Here is a 23077-nt window from a genome sequence, read left to right as displayed (position 1 = left end):
CTGGGACATGTCAACATCTTGGGGACAAGTGGAGATCAAGAAGGGGACAGGGAAGAAAGGGAAATGGTAGGGGGAGTGGAGAGAGCTGTACTACTGAAATCAGAAGTTACAGAGAACTTCGGGGAGGAGTGTGAAATGGAGCACAATAAATATGCATTTTTTCCCAACATAATCTTCTCAACACTAAGCAAGGAAATGCGTTTCAGCGCTTAGCTTCATAATCCTTTGTTATTTTCCTCTTTTCCATTTCAGCTATTTTCAGGCTAATTTTGGAAACTAACCTTCAGAATATGTATCACACACATACCTATATATCAGTTTGCTGGGGCTGTTGTAACAAATTACCGCAAACTCGGTGGCTTAAAACAGAAGAAATCTATCCTCTCAGGGTTCTGGAGCCCTAAAAATCAAGGTACTGGCAGATGAGTTTTTCCTTAGGGACTCAGAGGGAGAATTGTTCTGTACCTTTCTCCTGGCTTCTGCTGGTTATCGGCAATCCTCGGCATCCTTCAGCTTGAGGCAGAATAACTCTAATCTCTGCCTCAGTAGTCACATGGTGTTCTTCCTGGGTATCAAATTTCCCTTGTCCTGTAAGGATAGTGGTCATTGGATTAATTCAGCCTGAGCTCATCTTAACTTGATCAAATCTGCAAAAACAGTATTTCCAAATGGGGTCATATTCTGAAGTTCTGGGTGGACATGAATATTTGGAGGACACTAGTCAACCTAGTATACATCCTAAGGGTATGGTCACAGATTTACAGGTGCTATAGTAACTAGTCTCTAGAAACAGGAATACTTTCAAGAAATTAGAATGGTGCACAAAATAAATGAATTTTATGTGGGCATCCATTGGAGGAGGTCATTGAAAGAATACGACCTCCAGTTGACCCTAGAACCCCAGGCAGAGGCTCCTTACCCCCTCCTCTGTCCTTGAAATGTCCATTCTGCCCACTGGTCCTATACCAGGAGCCAGTTTCCAGGATGCAGCCTTGAGAGAGCAATGTGTCATTGAGCCCATCTGAACTGTTCACATGACTGAACCCCATCAAGGCCTCTATGTAAACTTTCAAGATCGTGGCAGGCAGGTGAGGAGAAGTTTTCATCGTGCTGCCGCCAGAGACAGGCCTCCTAGGTAAGTTCCCCGCTTATCAAAACTGCCACCTACCAATCTGAACTGCTCTGCCTCTTTCTTCAGTTTCTCCTTGACCTTTGTGTAAGGAGGCCAATTTAGAATTTCATGGGGTAGGGTGGGGGGTAATCCCTGAGGTTGTGAGTAAACCAATAGCGCCAATTTTTTTGCAACTTAGTTTCTTTCAATTGTTACCAGAGCCCAAAGTTAAGACTCACCTTGTAGAAATTCTTCACACTCAATACTTTTTATTTGGCATCTCCTCTTCTCTAAGAGACATCCCTCTGAACTGTTCCTGCAAAGAAGAAATTAACTTTTTTTCCACCAGCGAAGTACAGAATCAGAAAGCCTTTCTGCTAACCCTCTAGGATCTGGTTTGACATAAGTTCCATAGCTATGCAGATGGCTAAACTAATGGATCCTTTAAAACTCTCCAAGTAATGAGAGGTGTGGCAAAGGACCATACATTTCTTTAGACAAAAGTAACTTTACTTCATTATTATCAGCTATTTACTATATGCACCACAGTCTTCGTGGCACCATGAGATACTAAGAGTTTTTAGGCCTAAAAAGAATTCTTTCCCTGGGATGACACTGAAAGGAGCAAAAAATGTGGACAAACATGAAAGTAATATTTGGGCTGATTCTGACATTATTTGGAGCCATGCAGTCAATTCAAGAAGTAATTCTCAGATACAATTCATGGGTGATCCTTCTTGATCACTATTGGTTCCCCTCCATCCCAGTCCTTGTCATCTGCGGCACTCTGCAATACCCGAACCCCACCAGGCTCAGCTGACCCGGAGCTAGGACCCATGGACATCTCTGCCAACACTGGGGACCCACGACTCTCCTCTCTGGGTCCAGGGTTACCACGGTAGCAGCATTATTAAGATGGTTTCCATACCAACTCCAAAGTCGACATGGCTTTAGATAATCCATCTAAAATACGTGTTTCAAAGGTCCTGTAGTTGAAACATGTACTTCAAAGCCTGGGTGGTGGCATTTCTCAAAGGAAAAGTAAGACGTGTTGCAGCACACACGGTTCTTTGTGAAACTAAGGTTTCAGGGCTGTTGCTGCAGGCGAAACTGTGTCTGACAGGACGTTTCTAGACAGGAACGCGACCCAGAATCTTAGAACTCTACCAAACTCGTTTTATTGCTCTGAACGCCAAATGCAAACAGTCCGAAGTCTGCCTAGGGAGCATGTCTTTTGCCCAAACATTTTCTGCTGGGGAGAGCAGAGATTCTGTCTCTAGGTTTGGGACAACAAGCTGCCCAGCGAGACCCCACCGGCCTCCGCGATCGCTCGGCTGCCCTCTGGGTCCCGCGGGGTGGCAGGCGGGGGCAGCAGCGCGGACAGGGGCGCGATGCCCAGCCGGCCGAGTTTTCGGTTTCCACTTTTCCTTCCCAGGCCTCGCCCACTTCCTTTCCCACCGGACCGCGCCAGGCCGCGGAGTCCAGGGGCCGCACCTCAGCAGGGTCCCACCCGCTTTTCCCGCGGACCCCAAGGAGGCGAATTCCTGTGGGTCCAGGAGGGCCAAGAGAGCGCAGCGAGACGGGAAATTGCAAAAGCCCTCAGCCCTCTGCCCTCCCCCGCGGCTTTCCCGTAACTCCCGCCCCTGGGCGCGCGCCCCGCAGCTGATTCATAGCCCGGGCGCGGGGCCGGCCCTGCACGTCCACACCCGCGTCCGCGCCGGCCTCGCACCCGCTGCTGCCGCGCCGCCGAAGAGTCGGCCCGGCTCGCGGAGCCCTCTGCGCGCTGGGTGAGTACCTGGCCGCCCGCCCGCCCAGCGCCTCTCCGCGCCCCCGCCGGCCGCGGCCTCCGCGCTCGGGCCTCGCGCGCCCCGCCTCCCTCGTTGGCTTTTCCGACGGCGAACCCCGGGGACACGGGGAAGAACCCTACACCTTTGCCGGCCCTTCCGGGCTGGACGCGGACCGGAGCTCAGCCGCCTGCTCCTCTGCTCGGCGCCGCCTCAGCCCCGCGCCTTTGGCTCGGGGGTTCCCTCTGCCCGGAGACGGCGCTTTGAGGGGTCTCGCCCGAGGCCCGCCTACCTGGTGCGTAACGCAGGGATGCTAATTCTCTCCAGAGCGCACGCTGCCGGGGCCACCGCGGCGGCCCCTACCCTGCTTTCCCGTTCGCCGCCCCGCCGCCTCTGTCTCTGGTAGTCGGGGAATGTTTGTTGAGTTACAATTCCCATTTGCTCAACTTTGGCCTCTCTCCCAGCACTCCACCATGGGAGTTCATTGCTGTCCCCAACCGCCTCCCACGTCCCCTCCACTCACCTGACGGAGCCACTCCTCTTGCAGTCGGCGGTCTCCTCCACCCCCTCTCTCCTTACACCTGAAGTGGGAGGCGCTCTCACGCAGGTAGAGCGGGAAATCCCCGGGATGCGGGGGTGTCTGGGACACACTCCACGCGAATGGAAGGGGCACCGAGTTGGCCGGTTGAGCGGTGGGAGCCTTGCATTTGTAACCGCCCCACCCCCGACCTTTTTATAGACAAATCTCTCCTAGGCAAAAAGCACGGAGGGGTTCAAGAACTTGTCTGAGACCGTAGAGCTGGCCGAGGTGGCACTGGCATCACGGAGCCCAGGGTTTTGCCCCTCAGAGAGCCCTTCCCAGCCTGTCCTTCATCCACTCACCCACACATCCATCCATCCTGCCTGCCTGCCTGCCCCTGTGGTGGGAGGCACAGCGCTAGGTGCCACTGAGCGAGGACGCCAGCTAACCGGCAAGACTCTGAGCAAGTTTATTCTCCAACTCAAGAGGCGTCATCATAGACAGAGGATAGGATAGAATTGAATGTGGTGTATTTAAGTTGAGCTAGAAGAAAGGATACTTTGGGTCTTATTCCCAAATTTAAACTGACTTTGGGGTTAGGGTCAAGTTAATTTATGGCCTCAGTCTCCATTTCCTCCTTTGTAGAATAATAATGGTTCATACTTACTATGAACCAGGCGCTGTTCTAAGTACTGTACATATGCTGGGCTGTTTAAGCTTCGCCAGTTAGGTAGGTAGTAGTTTTGTCATTCTCTTTTTATCAGTGAGAAAACTGAGGCCCATAGAAGTCAAGTAACTTGTCTGTGGTCACACAGCTAGCATGGGACAGAGTCAGGATTTGGTTTTGGAGTCTGCTTATAATCTGTGTTGTGCCCCCAACTCAAGGACCCTTTTTGGAGTGACACCCACCCCCTTCCTGTGCTTCATTATTGTCCTAGTTTGTCTCTCTCCTGGGATGCTTTAAAATGCACTCAGAGACTAGAGGCTGATGGGCCCCAAAGGGTCATACTGGCCAGAGGTTCCCAAACTTCTCTGTGTCTCAGAATCATTCTTGGAGAGTTTCAAAGCACGAGACTCCAACCACAGCTACCTACTCAGAATCTTCAGGGCATGCTTAGTTTGGCATCTCCCCAGATAGCATTCAGTACTGTTAGAATGCCTCCAATGGCAGGAAGCTCACCACCTGGCATTTCATTGCTGGACAGAGCTCACTCTCAGCTGTAACTTGCCTCCTTGTGGTTCCAGTTCTGCCTCCTGTGGTCCCAGCAAATGTGTCTAAGCCTTCTGTATCAAAGGCCACCTTGAGAGAAAAGGGCTGGTCTTAGGTGTCCAAAAGGGACTGAAGCCACACTGCGGAGAACACTTACACACTGGGTTTCTTTAACCCCAAAGACCAGAAACCCCTACAGGGGTGCACAGAGGTTCCAGAGGCTCTGTTGTTTCTGGTAACCGTTTTGTCCTGAAAAAGGCACCCCATCAGAAAGACTGTCATGGTTTTGAAAGAGGGATGGGTGGTAATGCGATTTGACAAGAGGAAGGAGTGTGTTATCCTTGCGGGAACTGGGCTGGAGTATTGTTGGCTCAGATAGAAGGAAAACTTAGTGAGTGTCATTTTGCTCACTTACAGGAACAGTGATCCCTGGCCCTCCTTTCCCTGGGGGAGGAAGTGCACTTTGATTTGAAAAACAAAAAATGTGAAATGGGGGAATATAAGACAAATAGAACACTGTGAAAATACCTTTCACTCCAAGCAGGCTTCCTGGTAGCTGCATAAAGCGAGCGCTTCTTTTCCAGCAGCTGTGTCCTTGCTTTCATGACCTGCTGTTGGTTTTCAGCATTAATTTACTCAAGGTTGTCTGTATTTTCATTTTACGTTTTAAAAATCATACAAATAATAAGCGAATATGTATGGAATGAAATGTAGAAGTACCTTGGTTCCACCTACTCCCACTCAGAAGAAGAAAGGTTCAGGTGGGCACCTACCATTCCAAGATATTTTTTCTTTCTATCCATTGGCATAATATGTATATACACTATGTTTTAGTGTATGCAAGTGAGATCTTACTATCATCATGCAGCTTACGTTTTCATTCCCAAGTCTTAGAGATCTTCCACATCTGTACGTCCCTCTTTTGTTAATGGCTATGTGTTATTCTAAAGTAGAAATATTTTTTCTTATTTATTATTATTTAAAGTAGAACTGTTGATAAATATTTTCCCTAATTGGTGGGCATTTGGGTTGTTTAAAATCATTCAGCATTAGCAACAAGACTTCAGGAAAGAGTGTGCTTTCATTTTTGTGCTTAAGCCTGAGTATTTCTGTGGAATAGAATCCTAGGAGAGATATTCTTGAGTCAAAAAGTTTGTCCATTCTTCATCATGATAGATAAAAACCCTTTAGCTTGCACCACTGACCCATCCCAGATACTAATTTAAACTCAGTGCATGAGAATCAGTTTCCCTCATCCTTCCTAACACCAGCTATTATCTTTTTTTTTTTAATTTAAGTTTTTAAATCTGGTACATGAATGAAGCCCAATAAGGCATTTTAATTTGCACTGTGCCGATTGCACTACTGCCGTTGAACATCTCTAAATGTTTATGGGTCAGGTGTGTCTCCCGTGACTTACCTGTTCATGTCCAGCGCTCACTTTTCTATTGAGTTGCTTTCCTTTATTTCTATTGATTGCAGAAGCGCTCTGGGTATTCGGAATCTTCATCCTTTGTCTGTTATAGCTGAAGCAAATATTTTTTCCTAGTGTAATTCTCTTTTTTCCCAAATATTTTGTTGTGGTAAAATACATAATGTAAAATTTTATCATTTTAATCATTTTAAGTGTACAGATAGATCTGTGTTATTAAGTACATTCATATTGCTGTGCAACCATCACCACCATCCATCTCCAGAACCCTTCATCTTGCAAAACTGAAACTCTGTACCCATTAAACAGTCACTCCCCATTCCCTTTCTGCCCAGCCCCTGGTATCACCGTTCTGCTTTCTGTCTCTATGCATTTCGCTACTCCAGCCACCTCATGCAAGTGGAGGAATCATATAGTATTTGTCTTATTCTGACTGACTTATTTCCCTTAGCAAAATGTCCTCAAGGTTTATCCATGTTGGAACATGTGTCAGAATTTCCTTCCTTTTAAAGGCTAAATAATATTCCATTGTATGCATATACCACATTTTGCTTATCTATTTATGATGCTTTTGGTTTTAACTATCTTTGGCGGCACAGAAGTTTTAAATGTTTGTGTAATCAACTTTGCAATCTCATGATTTCTGTGTTTTGTCCAGCTTAAGAAGGTCTTTTTCGTCTAAAAATTATTTTTTAAATTATCTTATTTTCTTCTAATACTTTCATTATTTTGCTTTTTACATTTAGCTCTTTAAAGTATCAGATTTTTATATAAAGTAAAAGTAAAATGTAACTTTTTTCTAAAGTTTTAAGCACTTGAACCAATACCGTTTATTTAATCATCCATCTTTTTTCCAACTCATTTGAAATTTTGTTTCTACAGTAAAATAAATTTCTATTTATACAAGGGTCTGTTTCAGGACTCTGTTCTGTTTTGTTGGTCTATTTTATCTCTTCTTCTGCTAGTACCACTTGTGTTAAATGCTGCAGTTTGATGATGTGCTCTTACATCTAGTAGTATATATTTGTACTTTTTACCCCCAGAACATTTTTTGAAATGGTACTCATACGTTTTCTTTTTTGTATAAACGTTACAAATATCTTGTCAAGTTTAATAAAATCCTGTTGGGATACTAACTACTGTATGTAAAATAGACAGACAACAGGGTTCTTCTGTAGAGCACAGGGAACTAGATTCAATATCTCATAGTAACCTCTAATGAAAACGAATATATGTATGTAATGTGTATGACTAAAACATGACGCTGTACATCAGAAATTGACACAACATTGTAAACTGACAGTACTCCAATAAATTTCAACTAAGAAAAAGAAAGAATGATGGGAGAAATGGGAAAAAAAATCCTGTTGGAATTTTTCTTAGGATTTTCTTGGATTTAAAATTGTCAGTAATTTATTTATGCCTTAATGTCCATTCTAATATGAGCTCCACCCATGGAGAAAGCAGTGTGATGTGATTGGGGAGGGACTCCCTTGGTTTCAAGCTTTGGATGTCAATGTGGACAAGTTACTTATTATAGCCTTTCTTAGCCTTAATTTTTTTTTTAATCTTTGAATGAGAATAATAATCGAATCTCTTTTAGAGGACTGTTGTGAAGATTCAGTTAATAAATGCATGTAAATCACTTTGCAAAGCACCTTGCCGAGAATTAGCATCCAGTACATGCTAGCTGGAGTGGTTTTCATTTTTTTCTTCTGTCCTACTGTGGGCTCTGCAGTGTTTCTATTTAGAACAGCACCCAGTAAATCTTCTCCTTTATGTAGCGGTAGTGTCCTAGAAGACAAGAACATGTAATAAATACTGAATATAGTGGAGCTTCTCAAACTTCAGTGTGTGTGTGCATGACCTGGGGATCTTGTTTAAATGCAGATTTTTATTCCACACTTGAATATATAGTCTCTTACTGGCATTTAAAATTACGCTGCTAGTGGTAGTATTTCCTGTTGGGGTAAATGTAACTGGCATAACTTGTAAATTGCTTTCTTTTAATATTATATACTAAAGAACTAAAGTATAGTTTTGCTGTTTCCTTTCTTCCTTCCTCCCTTCTTTCTTTTTCTTCTTTTTCCTAAGGAAAGAGGGTTAGCGAGAGCACCAAATATAATAACAAATTCTTAGATCTGAAATCACTGAGACAATGAACTATGTGGATTATTTAAAGCTGTTGACTTATAATGAAGACAGCCCCATAAAATATATTCAGTCTGAATATGAAGTGTAAGTCAACTGATGGGAAAGCCAGGATTACAAGTGTCTTAGCAAAGAGAAAAACATTAAGACATAAGGAACACTTGGAAAACGTAAGATAAAAAGAACTCTTGGAAAGCATGGGATGAGGTTCCACTGTGTGAGAACGCAGTGTGTGCCAGCCCTTGAGAAGGTGTAAATCATCAGGAGCTACACTCTCCTGTGAGTAAATTGCACACACATCACGTTATCTCTTAGTCACATCTCTCTACTCTCAGTCTTCTTAATTGGGGACTTTGAGCAAGTTAATTTCATAATGCCTAGTGTGCCCATCTGTCCAAAAGGACATTGGTTACTTTCTGTGTTTGAAAATGCATTAGTAAAGTGCCTGCATTTTCTCAGGACTTGAGAGATCACACTTTTTATAGAGAAACACATAACACCCTCATGAGGTACTTAATAATACCTAATACAATACCATGCTACAGTACCTAAACAATACCAACCTTTTTGCAGGTCCATGTGACAACTATGGGCAGATTTGAATCACAAAAACACTTTTGACTCCTTTAACCCTGTTGGAATATATGACTTAAGTGCAGAAATAATGCAATCGCCGCTATTTTTACAAGACTGAACCCAATATATGTAAAACACACGTGCACACATACGTGCTTTAAAGAAGGCTTTACGTGGCATAACTTCTCGCCAGAGTTATCCATAACTTCCCTCATCCTGCTCACCCTCCTTCCCCTACCCACGCTTTGATAACTGTAGTTGGTTATGTCTTTTAGGGCCAGTGTGGATCATTCAAATAGAAGGAAGAAGGAAGCAAGGTAGAAATAGATGTGCAAGAGAGCTTTGGGGAGAGCACTTGTGAGGGTTAAAGGGAAAAGGGAGCAAGAACAGGCAGAGAGCACCTTCAAACCTGCTGCAGGTCGGACCCCTGTGAAAGGGGATGGGAAAGAAGGAAGAGCTTCCAGCTGCAGGGCAGCTCTGGGAAAGTTTTGGCCCAGGACGGGGAGGCTTTGATCAAAGGTTGGCTATGAGAGGAGCCCCATGTCAGGTGTAGGAGACTTGGCTTGATCATTGGCTGGAAGCAGCCTTGGGGAACTGTGGGCTCTGGCGTGGATGTGCAGTGGGTCGGAAGGTGACAGTGGGTCAGGCTGTCAGTCAGCTGTGCTGTGACTCTGGACGGGAATGCTGAGTAGCACAGCTATACAGTTGCCACACTTCTCCTCCAGAGGTGGTTTTCTGCACACACTCTTCTGAAACTTACATTTTCACTCAACATTTTTTAGACATTTTTCCACAACAGCACATGATTCTATTTCATCCTTTTAACAGCTTCATAGTATTCCTTTATGGAAATGTGCCATAATTAAAGTTTCTACTTTCTTTTGATGGATGTTTAGATTGTCTTTGTTTTATCCTCAATAAAAACATTACCATGAACTGAGGACAAAATTACAGAAATAGTATCAAAGGTAACATACTAAAAATTTTAATAGATATTGCCAGATTTACCTTTTTAAAGGCTGTGCTTTTTGACCATTAATGAGTAGCAATACCTATTTTTTTAGACTCTTACCAATGCGAGGTATTAAGACCATTTTAAGAGTCATACACAATTACTGTTTTAACTTGCATATATTTAATTGTTAGTGACAGTGTCCAGTTTTTCTTTTTTCTCTTTCTGGTTATTGAAGTTTCCTTCTTTTTTGTGAATTGTACAATCATGTCATTTGCCAGTTTTTCTACAGAGTTGGCTTGTCTTTTTAAAGTTGATTTCTAAAAGCTGTTTATGTGTTAGGGATTGTAACCCTTTTTCATAAGTTTTGAAACTATTGTTCCCAGTTGGCTTTTGGACTTATAGCACTAACACTTTTTTAATGTTTATTTAATCAGTATAACAGTCTTTATTGCTTCTGGTTTCATATTCATGCTCAGACAGATTACACAAATATTCACCTATGTTTTATTCTAGCAATTTTTTCTTCCATTTTTATTGAGGTATAATTGACATACAGCACTCTAAGTTTAGGGTGTACAACATAGTGATTTGACTTACATCCTTCATAAAATGATTATCACAATATTTAGTGAATATCCATCACTCATATAGATACAAAATTAGAGAAATAGAAAAAATTATTTTCTTTGTGATGAGAACTCTTAGAATTTACTCTCTGAACAATTTTCATGAATAGGATACAACACTGTTAACTCTCTTTATCATGTTGTTCATTATGTCCCAAGCATTTATTTATCTTATAACTGGAAGTTTGCACCTTTTGACTACCTTCATCCAGATCCCCCTACCTCTCCCCCACCCCTGGCCTCTGGTAGCCGCAAATCTGACCTCTTTTTCTACTGGTTTGTTTGTTTTTGAAGTATAATTGACCTACAACACTATGATAGATAGTCCATAGGACACAACATAGTGATCTGATATTTCTATACATTGCAAAATGATCACCATAATAAGTCTAGTCAGCATACAAAGATATTACAATTGTTGTAATTGTTGACTCTTTTCCCCACACTATACATTTCATACCTGTGACTCATTTATTTTGTAACTGAAAGATTATACCTCTTAATCTCCCTCACTCATTTCTCTCCACCCCAGCCCCTCCCATCTGACAACCACCTGTTTGTTCTCTGCAACTGTGACTCTGTTTCTGCTGTAGTTGTTCATTTGTTTTATTTTTTAGATTCCACATGTAAGTTAAATCATATAATATTTGTCTTTCTCTCTGACTTATTTCACTTACTGTAATAACTTCTGGGTCTGTCCATGTTGTTGCAAATGGCAAGATTTTATTCTTTTTATGGCTGAATAATAGTCCATTCCACATCCATTTATCTGTTGATGGACACTTAGGTCACTCCTATATCTTGACTTGTAAATAGTGCTGCAGTGAACATAGGAATGTGTATATCTTTTCAAGTTAGTGTGTTCATTTTCTTCTGGTAAACACTCAGAGGTAGAATTGCTGGTTCATACGGTAGTTCTATTTTTAGTTGTTGATAATCCTCCATACTGTTTTCCACAGTGGCTGAGCCAATTTACATTCCCACCAGCAGTGCACAGGGTTCCCTCTTCTCCACCTCCTCGCCAGCATTTGTTATTTGTGTTCTTCCTGATGATAGCCACTCTGGCGGTGTGAGAGGATATCTCATTGTCATCTTCTTTGCATTTCCTTGATGACTAGTGATGCTGAACATCTTTTCCTGTGCCTGTTGGCCATCTGTATGTCTTCTTTGGAACAATGTTTATTCAGGTCCTCTGCCATTTTTTAATTGGGTTGTTTGCTGTTTTGATGTTGAGTTGTATGAGTTCTTTGTTTATTCTAGTAAATTTAATGGTCTTGCATTTGTATCTTTATTCATCCTGGACTTTATTTTGTTGACGGAAATGAAGCAATATCAAGAATGATCAAATTAACATTAATTGGATTTACTCTAAGTAGGCTCTCATAATCTCACTTGGTCCTCATGGCAGTCCTGTGAAGCAGGTGATTTATTCTCAGCTTACAGAAAAGGAGACCGACGCCGGGGTAGTTTAGGTAACTTATTAAGTGCCAGAGTAGGGATTTGACCCTAAGTAGTCTTATGTCAGAGCCCCTGTACTTGACCATTGCAGCATCTTTTTCCCACACCTGTCTGGGCTAGTACATTATTCCAGGACCATTTTTGAGAATAATGTATCTTTTCTCAAATGATTTGAAATATCATCTTACAGTATTTACTGAATTCCTATGTATTCTTTGAGCCCAGAATAGTCTTTGGATCCAGGTTTTCCATTTTCTTCTTTGACTTCACATACCACTTAGAGACTCAGCTTTAATCCTAGTGGAAGTCACAAATTCCAGGACTCCTTAATTGAATATTGCTTAAAAAAGGAAATTAGTTGTGTGTGAGCCAGTTTGGTCTCATAAGCAGGACTGACCTTACAAAACTGGTAGAATATTTAACTGAGTAGGCTTAGAGAACAAGAAAGAAGTGCTTGGACCCGGGGCATCCCCACCACCACCCCTGTGACAGATACTTGAGGAGGAAGTAGTGGTGGAACAGCAGCGAAACCTTGTGGGTGATCAATCCTATGCTGTAACGGTGGAGGCCCTTTCAAAGGGGCTCCCGAAGACAAGTGGCAGAGCTCTTCAAAAAGAAACAAAAAGAACCGAACCTGAGAAATGTGGGGAACCTCCAGGAAGTGACATGCAACTTTTGTCTGCACATAGAATTCTTTCACAAGGTGCACACAGCCGAGCACACGTCCTGTTTGAACAGCTTCTTTCTGCAAAATAGTATTAGCACATGACATCATCAGGGCGCCCAGCCAGTTCTGAAGAGTTTGGCAACACACCCAAGTTCTTGGGAAGCAAGTGACTGATTAGCTGCTTCTCATGGGGGTTATTTATGGTGGAGAAACTTCCCAGGAATAAATATTTCAGTAATGACAGAACAAGAAGTGCCAGTGAAAAAGGACAGGCTTACATCCTTTTCAAAAGCTGGGTTTTCATTACACATGTAGTATTCACACTGAGGGGTGTGCCAGGGCATCTTCTTTTTCCAAAGAGACACTGTTTGAATGAGAAGTTCTACAAAATGAATGAGTGATTTTTCTTTTCCTTCCTCTCTTTTTCTCCCCAAAGAAGGAATATCAGTGGAAGACTCTGACTTAGGCAATATTTGGCCACAGAAAAAGTTGAAGGTCCTGAAAAGGAATCTATTTGAATTAAAATAAAATTGAAAGCAAAGAAGAAAGAATGTAAGAAAATCAGTACAAGTGTTGATTCATTTATTAGATATTGACTGGGTAGCAACATGTTCTGGGACTGTGGCAGATGGTGGGGAGTAAGATCCAGGCCTGTCCTCAAGCAGCTCACAGTATGGTGGACAATGATGGAGAAGACCTGAAAAATAGAAGTGGACAGGTTTGAGAAAGGACCAAGTGGTGCAGATAAGACAGGAGACCCATCTTTTCCTTTCTGAATTCTGCTGCTTCAGATCTCCCTGACTCCCTTTTCCTACTGGAAGTTGGACGTGGCAATGCTCCTCACTCAAAGTTGTGGAGAGAGAAAGCTTGTTGAATGAAGGAGGAGGCTGAGTGGCTTCTTCCAGGCCAGAAGCAGAGTTTGGAGGAGAAACCAGCCACTGCTTGGTGCTCCCTGAGCACGTCTGGGGAGAGCGTGCCACGTGGCCGGCTAATGCTGGGGACTCACCAGCCCTTACCCTTCGGGTGACGTAGGAAGGCCTGGTCTAATCCTGGGCCAGTTTCAATCTGCATGATGGGATGTAGAGGAGGGTGTGGAGCACCCCAGAGTTTCATGCTTGGACCTCTCTCTCTTCTCTGTCTGTGCTCTTGGAGATCATCCAGTCCTGTTGCTCTAAGTACTACACCTGTGCACTGAGGAAGCTGGGGTGTGCACCCCGGCCAGGACCCCTCCCACGAACTCCACACTGTGTATCCAGCGAGCTACTTGACATCTCTGCTGGGACAGCAAGTAAGCATCTGAAATATAACATGTCGTAAATTGGGTCTTGACAGAGCCCACTAAATCACTTTTCTGCTTCTCTGTTAATGGTGATTCCATTTTTCCAGGGGCTCAGGCCAAAATTCTTGGATCCACCTATGATGTCTCACTCTGTCACCACCCTGCACATCCTGCCAGCTCTGTCTCTAAAATCTCACTCGAATTTCACCACCATTCCCGCTGCCCTGCCATCACCCTGGTCTAAGCCTCCCCTGCACTATTGCCGTGACCTCCCCCTGCTGTCCCTCCTGCCACTCTTGCCACCTTCAGGCTCTTCTCATTAGAGGGTCCTTCCTGTCAGTATAAGTCAGACTATGTTACTGCTTTGCTTAGAACTCCCCAGTAGCTCCCATCTCACTCAGTAGAAGCCAAAGTTTCTGAAGTGTTTTCCCTGTCTGTTCTCCCTCCCTGTGTGCCCTCTGGTTCATCTCCCATCACTCACCTCCTGGCTTACGCCAACACCTGTCTCCATGTTTTTCCTTGACTGTGCCCAGTGCTCTGCCACCCCAGGATCTTTGCACAGTCCACTCCCTCACCTCTGTTCCTGGGAGACAGCTGCCGCACTCCGAGTAGGATAACTTGAGGAGGACTGATGGAAGCGATGTGGGAGGGGCCACACGGGCTGTGAGCAGTCACCTGGGGCTTGGAAGCAGGTGGCTTTGAGCCCTTGGTGTCTGTGTTTTCCCCACGGCATCAGGCTTTGTGCTACCAGGAAACTGTTCCTGCAGCATTTCCCAAAGAGGGCTCCATGGGACTCTCTGGGATGTTCATCCCTCTGCTGACTCTCATTCTGCAGGTTTTGATGAACTTTATTGGTTTTACAGAAGGTTCTCAGACAGCAGCTAGGACTCGCAGGGCTTCTGCGAAAAGTCCTGAAGTGTCTGAGGCCTGAAACATCAGGAGGGCGGCTGCCTGGTCACAACACTAGACACAGTCACTTTGCTCTGTGCAGGCAGTGACCACTGTGTTCCAGCTGCCACCCATCCAGCATGTGTAAAACTGTGCCCCTCAGAACTGATCAAAGGAAAACCAGGAAATGTGAGTGGCTGCTGGAGCGAAGGTCCTCAGCCTCACAACCTGCCGGGGTGAGACGGTGGGGAGGGGCCGGCTTCTAGACAAGACTGTTTCGGTGATGCTCAAAGACTGTCCTGAGATACACTGACCCTAGAAATTCACCCCTCGTAAACACTCACATCTTTCAATTTCATTCTACCACAACTTGTATTCTGTAGTTTCTGGCTACCCTCAAGTGGTAGGTGGCCTCTAACTTCTAGTTTTAAGTTTCTCTGCCCCATGACTTGTTTAATTTTCGCAACACGTTAAATATTTGATTTACTAGAATGCCACAGTTTTAGAAACATCTTAAATAGTCTTTCAGGCAGAGAACACGAGGCAACGTGCATCTCACCCACTGAATCACCTGCTTCTGAATCGAGGGGACGAGCTCTCCTCACAGTGGTGGCTCTTTGTTTTCCTCGGGTGACATAAATTTCAGGAGGATGGGATGGATGTCTAAATGCACGGTGAATGTCAGACGTCTCACTTTGGATTTGCCTTTGCCCTCCCTTTGGTTCTGAGCAGAAACCGTTTTCTCTTGGACCAGTTTGCCCTCCTGGCTTTGATATTCAGTTGTAACAGGAACGTGTCTGAAGTTGGCAGGAGAGATTTTAGCGCAGTATGAATGACCTGTCGCCAAAAACAGAAGTAGCAGACAGCAGTGCTTAAAGGAACAGGAATAAAAGCTGTTGTTTGCAGACTTTGGCTCGTATGTAAGCAGGTTTGACCACCATCATTGAATGGCTTGGTTTACCCTCTTCCTGTCTTCACTGTTGTCCCCATGTCTTGTAAAACGCTGTTTAAAGAAAATGGAGGGGGTGAGCAGTGACAGTGGGTGACCTGGTTCACTGAATTTCTAGCTTTTGATGAAGCCCAGGTGACCAGACAGAGGCAAAAGTTGACTTTGAATTTTTTGTTGCTTCTCTCCATGATGATTCAGAGGTTGAACTAGAAAAGTGAAATTCAGCGCTTCCCCTGACTAACACGTTTGTTGCTAAGCTGAGAACATATTAGCCTTCTTGAGGTCATCCAGGCTCATTCTTTGTGCCCTCGGATTGTCCCATGGTCAAAGGACCTGATGATTCAGTGAAGTGCTTTGGCCTGTAGTCTACAACCCTCTTCCAAGGCCAGGAAACCCGGAAATTATTTTGAACAATGAAACTGTCTCCTGAATGAATGTGCTCATTTTTCTCAGGTGAAATTTTAATGAGGGAAAAATGGAGATGACTCCCTCACAAAGAATTAGTTCAAATTTGGCTCTTCTGAGACTATGGCCATTTTTAAAAATATTTACCTTGTGTTTGTCTATTTTCTCTTTCTTTACCCACCTTTGCTTGGTCTGAGGAAGTCAGTGGATCCTTTATCTATTGCCGCACAGCCTCAGTGGCACATCTGCTCTAGGCTGGGTGTGGCCGGCTGCTGGCTGCTGGAGGCTGGCCCCGGGCTGGAGCAGCTCCCGTGACTCAGTTCTGCCTCCTGTGTTGCTCACTCTGCTCCTGGGTCCAGGAAAATAGACTAGAAATGTTCTTCTCATGTCAAAGTTGGGAACACAAAAGAGTGAAGAGAAATACATAAGGTGTCTTGAGGCCCAGGCTCCAAGCTGGAACCCCATCACTTCTGCCTCCTTTATGGGCCAAAAGCAAGTCAGATGGGGCAGGGAAATAGACTCTTATGGTGGGAGGCCGGGGGACTCCAAATTCACATGACAGGGGACATGGATGTAGGGAGGACGGGAGAATGGGATCCTTTCATGCCTCTGTCTTCCACAACTGGTTCACAGAAATCTGCTCACAGCTAAAATTAAATAAAATTGTTCTTCTCTGTAATTTATCTTTTTCAGAAAACCAGAACCTATGGCCCTTTTTGCAGCCTTTCAGACGTCACTCCTCTTGGCACTGCTGTCCTTGAGAGCTTACCAAAGTGAAGGTAAGATGTGGAAAGAACAGTAAAGAAAAAAAAATCACAAAGGGGAAAAACAAGGTAATTGGTGCTTTGGAGAAAGCTGAACAGGTCATTCTTCTTTGGAAATTACTTGGAATTGGTGAGTAGCAATGACCACCTTAGTCTTGACCTTCCTGATCTTGGTGGCTCATTTAAGTTCCCCCTTAACCCTGATTTTCCTGGTCAGTGCACTGGTCATTACAGCACTTGCCAGTGGACCTGTTCCTGTAGAATTTCATGGTCAATCTATGGTACATGGCCATTACCAGAGGAGCTCCTTCTGTGTTTGCTGGGTAGGGATGGATGATGTCTGACCAGTGTTGGCCGCAAGGTTAGAACAAATTGTGATGTCCCACAGCCACACTCATGGAGAGGCTATTACCTGCAAGATGATTAATGCTAAGTGCTGAAATGCTGTTTATGGGTAAAGAAATAGTATTTGTCACTTAGCTACTCCTCCAGTGAAGTTATTTTACCACAAATCAACTTCGTAAATAAAGTCAGTAAGCATTTAACACCATTAAAATGTTTATGGGTACTTTATTCCTTTGAGACTTGAGAGAGTTCCTGTTGGTTTACAAGTTTATGCCACTCTCACCTGTATTTGGTTAAGTTTTACATTTTCCTCTTTCTATGTTTATTCTTTTCTGTGTACTCCCTTTGTAACAGAGGCTACAGTCATGTGCTCGTAGTAATTACTCACACAATCCCTGTCCATGGATTCCTGAAAATAATGTTTGCAAGAAATAGCCATAGGATTTTTCTGCTTCCCTGAAACTGTTGGAAAGCTATTTGGAAATAAAAGGGAGATTTTGCTCTGATAGTTCTGGTGGCTCAGTTCTGTCTGATATTCTTTGGTTCCAGGTTTATTTATTTATTTTGGTTCAGGGCACTTGAAAAGATGCTACTTTTACGGTTTCTTAAAAATCCTAGTTTGAGTGTTGGTTTCTTCCATAATCGGGAACGGAAAGGTGGGAATTAGGACTTCTCTTTCGTAGTATTTGTACTTCTCATTCTATTGAGCTCACTTGCTAAAATCTAAGCATGACACAGCCGGGCTGAGTGGGTGATCTGTACCATCAGAATGTTCTGCTTCCCAGACAGACCCATGGCCCCAACTCCAGGAGACCCAGAGAATCCCAGACATGCAACTCCAAGCTTTTGGCCCAGCTCACTTCCCTAATGAAGTCTCATTATCTGATCCAACAACTATTTACTGTGTGCCTTCTGCTTAAAAGGGACTCTGTTCTCAGAGCAGGCTCTGCTGCTCCCCCTCTTAGCTTCCCTTTTCTAGATCAGACTTGCATTTACCTGTTTTTCTCTCCTCCAGTCTTTGTTTCTGCTTCCAGCTTTCTCAGCTAAGCATGCCTGCTTTGCTCAGTAATCCCATCTTTTGCTCACCTGCACTTCTTGTCTCAATTTCTGCTGCATCTAACGCAGTACCTACTAAATGCCCACTTAAACCAGTGGGCATCCCACTCAATCTCCCAGCCAGGCCCAGGTCTGAGACACCAGCTTCTCCCGACCAGTGAGACAGAGCCAAGACTCACTTCCCGTCAACCCTGGCTCACCTCTCCATCAGCCAGAGATCATGACTGTAGCATTTAGATGTGTTTTCTTCTAGTCTCTTGTGTGTATGGATGTACAGACAGAGACAGAGATGTGAATGTGTAGATTTTTTTTTACAGAAATGAAATTATACTATATATACCGGGAGTATATTAGATCATATATTACAATATAAGATATAAGTATATAAATTTTATGTAAGTATAATATATATAATGTATAACATATAAATATAATACATAAATACATATTATAATATAAAATTATAATATATACTATAAAGTTTATATAGTACATAAAATATACTTGTACAGTATATATACTTAATACAGTATATATCATATAAAGTATATATATTATGTGTAGTATAATATATATACTAGGAAATTATAGTATATATTCTTATTAAAGTATATATATATTAAATTATTAAACTATATCCAAGTAAAGTGTATATACTTTAATAAGTTTAATATATACTTATTAAGACAATCAGTCTTAATAAGACAATCACACCCATGATGTGAGTTTTTACCTTTGATGTTTAATGTTCTTCTAGCGATAACATTATATTTAATGGCTGCGTGGTCTGCCATCTCATAATGGACCGCAGTTTACTTCCTTCAGCAGTGTTGGGACCAGACAGAGAAACTGGGTGGGGAGAGTAGGAGGACCGTCCAGGATTAAACCCAGGGCTGTCTGGTTCCAAGCCTGCCCTTTTTGGCCACACTGTGGTACAGTGTTATAGAGACTTGGCCCAAGGGCCCAGAGCAGTGGGTTCTGGTTGGGTTGTGTGTCCTTGGGAAAGTCACTCCCCTTTTTTTAACTTCAGTTTCCTCATCTGGGATTGAACTGAACAATCTCCAAGGGCCCTTTACCTGTCTGCCTTTCCCGGGCATTCCCCACGATTTCCCAAGGCCATCCTAGGTTGCTTTTGACCTAGCCATTTCTGACTGCTGTCTATCAAATACCTGAGTCACTCGAAGCTCGCCGAGAGCATATGTCAATATAAAGAGTTCCCCTTTCGTCTGAAGCATCACACAGTAGCTCTCTAGAGCTTCCAGAAGTAGAGTTGGTACACACGGTGACTCACTCATTCAGCACCAGTCACGGAGTGTCTGCCCTGTGACAGGTGTGTTAGTCTTGGTTTCCGCGAGCTGAGTAAGACTTCGTCCCACCTTGTTTGGCCCACAGTCTACAGGGAGGCAGCACAGGGCAGAGTGGGACAGCCGCGACCAGGGCTGAAACACAGGGGGAGGAAAGCAGCCGTGGGGAGAAGAGACCCCCCCCCAGAAGGACGAGCCGTTGGTGAACGCCCTGGAGACTGCGTGGCAATCCTGCGCTGTCCTTGGAGTCCCACACCTGCTACGGGTAAGACGTGGTGCCAAGTGCTGGGGACAAGGGGCCATTCAAAGGTGCATACGCCTCGGCCTCTGTCCTCCAGGAAGTTTGAATCTAGAGTGAGACTGACAGCAACAAATGACCATACAGGGGAGATGGAAGGAGGGCTAGGCGAGGTGGGGTGATTCTCCAGACACCCTGCTTTCTCCGGTGCTGCTGGCTCCACAGTTATTAAAAAGATTTCACCCCCCGTTCCATGAGGGATCTGCCCTTTCGTCTTTCCAAAGCTCCCTTTAGTCAGCTGAATTAGGCTTGGAAGATACAGGCTTAGAAAGAGGATGAATAACACCTGTTGCCTTTAAAGAATTGAGAGATTTTTTTCACAAAGGAGATAAAATCTCTAGCCAAATAACAATAGAAAATGACCACCTTGTGTGGGCTTCGAGTGTTCAGGAATTCCAAGTTACTTCATTACCTTTGAGTGAGTGGAGCCTGATAAATGATTCACTGTGCCCAAACTTGTTAAGAATCAGAATGCTAATTTATTAATTTTCCGTGTGTAGTGTAACTGGAATGATAACTAGGGACCCAGCCTTTTGGTGCAGATTGACTTAGAAGACTAAAGTGTGCATTCTGAAGTGGCACCATGGTGAAATGAGTCAGATATCTTAAAGGAATATGTCTTTTAAAATCTAACATAGTATATGGTTCTGAAAGTATAACTGAGAAGGACTGGATGGAGCCTTCTGGGGTTGTGGGGGACAGATCCCTCCCCCACATCCTCTGCTGTAGTTCATCTCTGAGTTCTCTATCCATATGATAGTAGTTTATGCGTATTTCCTGAGGCTAAAACCATCACCAGATGGAAAGAGTTAACTACTTGATGGTCGTGAGCATGTAGCCCCAGGACCTTCTGGCGCCTAAGGATTGTTCACCTTCAACCGTCATCAACCAATCAGAGAATTGTGCACAGCTGATCACCTGCCCTGGGCCGCCCCTCCCGCAGTTGGCCTTTAAAAATGCTCAGCTGAAACCCTTCAAGACTTTGGGGTTTGTTTGGGCAGGAGTCTCATTCTCCTTGCTGGGCCCTGCGATAAACCTTTCTCTGCTCCAGACTCTGACGTTTCAGTATTGTTTGGCCTCACTGTGTGGCAGACATGCATGTTTCGTAACAATTCTAGCAAAGCCAGCCAGGAGTCTGTGCCCGTGGCAGGTCAACCCCAGCCAGGGACAGCCCCTTCCCTGGGTCCCCAGCAGCTGCCTGAGCTCATTCTGCTCCAGGGAACTGGGAGGGACTATTCCTGGGGCGCTGGCCATCCCAGGGCATGAGGCTTTTGGGAGCCAAGAATTGTTTGGAGTTGCGGTCCACATTTGGTATCACCTTGGCGTGAGTGGCTCCAGCTTGCACAGGCTGGGCAGTGAGCCACTCTGGGTCGGGTTCTCTTTCGAGAGCTGGGCCGATCTGTTTGGAGGCTTCCCTCTGGAGGTGGAAGTGGAATTTTGAGACTGCACCTCCTCTGACTTTCTGTCTCGGTGACCGTAGCTTATTTGTTGTTTACGTTTTTGTATGTATCATTTGGGGGCTAGCACAGCATAGAAAATTCTACCTCCTCCACCTGAGCTCATTCTCTTCTGGGAATCGAGCCATTCTGGGCTCACTGTGAGATACTCTGTGTCCATTCTCATTCGGGAGCCAGACCACTCTGGAAGCCTCCACCTGGGAGTGAAAGTGGAATTTGGGGGCTACACCCCGCCTGATCCTTTGTGAGACCGTGTGTGTGTGTGTGTGTGTGTGTGTGTGTGTGTGTGTGTGTACTTGCATCTGCCGGGTGAAACATCTTTGGTGAGTGACAAGGCTAGCCTGTGATGACACCAGTTTATCCTTCCCTATTGCCTTGGCTTTGCTTGTGGCAGGGCATCAAATGGGATTTTTCCTTTTAGGACTAGCCTTGGTCATTCATTCAGCTTCATTCATTCAGCTTCATGGAGCATTGTTTGGGGTTCTCCCCTTTTGGATTCACGGGGTATTTATTGGTTGGGAATCCTCCTTTTGGGGGCTAGGGAACTGTGACCCTCAGAGACTGTTTTGAATTGTTGTTTGCTTGATATTTGGTAACACAGGCTGTGCATAATCAAGTACGGATGATCAGAGCTCTGTTCCATCTATAGTCCCCCTAGGGTATATTTTGCAAAGCTGGGAGATCTTCAGCTGTGCTCCCATAAATGAAAGAAAATGTTTTTTACAACACTGTGTGGGCTCAGCACTCCCTGAGATCTGGAGAACAACAGCCCCTAATGGCTCTCCTATTACATGTAAGTGGGCCTTTTGCAACTGCTTAGGCTTTTATCTTGTGGGAGTGTGTCGGTACCTGAGTCCAAATTCTGTTCTCTCCTGGTTTTGCTGAAAGTAAGGCATGTGAATGTGAGCAAATAAGATACATATAGGTATAGATATAGCAATATATAGTCTTTTACTGTTATCTCCTTAAACTGAAATGGGTATTTGGGAACTGAAAAAAATCCCTGAAAATAACCACGATGGTTGGGTTTTGTAAGAGCAGAGGAGGAATTTGTACCTTTGAGATGTAAATGATCTTCCTGGTCTCTCAAGGAAAAAAAGAAGTTTTTTTTAAAAAACTCAAGCATAAAAGCTATGACCTCTCTGGTTCTGTCCGTTTTTATGTAAAAATTGACCTGTAGGTGAGCTTTATTTAATTGACTAAAAAGTAACTGCTTATAAATTAAATACTTCTAAGTGTAAAAGAAGCTGAACAGAACAAATTTCAGGCTCACGTGATCTAGGAAATATTCAATATTAAATTAATACCTGATATTAAAGCTAGCTTAAGCTTGTTGGTATAATCAATATGGACATGTCTTCTGTTGTACCTAGAGTTACTGAGTGTCGATAAGTTCATGTGGTCTCTGTTGCAGAGTTTGTCAGCAGAGAGAAAAAAATTAACTTGGTATGATGAAATTCTTACAAGTGAATTAAATGCAAATGAGGTAAGAGCTTTTGGGTGAACTCTTTAGAAATAACTATGTTTTAGGAATGTCTACTTAAAATGATTCCTCCAGATATTTGGTAACTTGAAATTTTAGAGTTGTGCTAAATTTAGTTAAATGATGAAAGTTTATTGAATAGTTGAATAGCTGAATAGCTCAGTCATTCCCAAACAAAATAAGATACTGAAATAGTCACTAGAAATAAAGATTTTTAGAAGTTGAGAATTATAATTTGAATATGTAACTAAAAATGATAAGGGAAACATTTCAGTATGCAGTAGGAAAGTGGGATGTGTGTTTTGAGTAAAAAAAAAAAAAAAGCTATGAGGAATGGAATTGCAGTTTGTTAAGGGGAA

General features: G+C 43.7%; 2 protein-coding genes across 11 annotated transcripts in view; one reads left to right on the top strand and one right to left on the bottom strand.

Moving 5' to 3' along the window:
- LOC116279926 (uncharacterized) overlaps nucleotides 1–3408 on the bottom strand; it is a 223657-nt gene extending 220249 nt beyond the window's left edge. For 5 of the 6 annotated variants that reach the window (XR_012071511.1, XM_072958756.1, XM_072958757.1 and 2 more), the window contains exons 1-3: nucleotides 3188–3408; nucleotides 1351–1427; nucleotides 466–588 (exon numbers count right to left, since the gene is read on the bottom strand). Coding sequence is in view for 4 of the 6 variants with exons in the window: in XM_072958756.1 (XP_072814857.1) it covers nucleotides 466–588; nucleotides 1351–1427; nucleotides 3188–3333 (346 nt within the window). In the remaining 2 variants the exon portion in view is untranslated. Of the gene's footprint in view, nucleotides 1–465; nucleotides 589–1350; nucleotides 1428–2906; nucleotides 2983–3187 lie in introns of those variants that run through there. The other variant, XR_012071512.1, reaches the window with a different exon arrangement.
- OSMR (oncostatin M receptor) overlaps nucleotides 2467–23077 on the top strand; it is a 51782-nt gene continuing 31171 nt past the window's right edge. Inside the window, exons 1-3 of one of the 5 annotated variants that reach the window (XM_072958754.1) lie at nucleotides 2467–2898; nucleotides 16705–16790; nucleotides 19569–19745. In XM_072958754.1, coding sequence (XP_072814855.1) covers nucleotides 16718–16790; nucleotides 19569–19745 — 250 coding nt within the window. In that variant the 5' untranslated portion in view covers nucleotides 2467–2898; nucleotides 16705–16717. Of the gene's footprint in view, nucleotides 2899–3060; nucleotides 3191–16704; nucleotides 16791–19568; nucleotides 19746–22671; nucleotides 22722–23077 lie in introns of those variants that run through there. The other 4 variants (XM_072958753.1, XM_072958755.1, XM_015242084.3 and 1 more) reach the window with 4 other exon arrangements.

The sequence above is a fragment of the Vicugna pacos genome, chromosome 3 (genome assembly GCF_048564905.1).
Source record: "Vicugna pacos chromosome 3, VicPac4, whole genome shotgun sequence".
NCBI lineage: Eukaryota > Metazoa > Chordata > Mammalia > Artiodactyla > Camelidae > Vicugna > Vicugna pacos.
The sequence above is the reverse complement of the archived record's forward strand: the minus strand, read 5'-3'. Positions and strand labels throughout refer to the sequence as shown.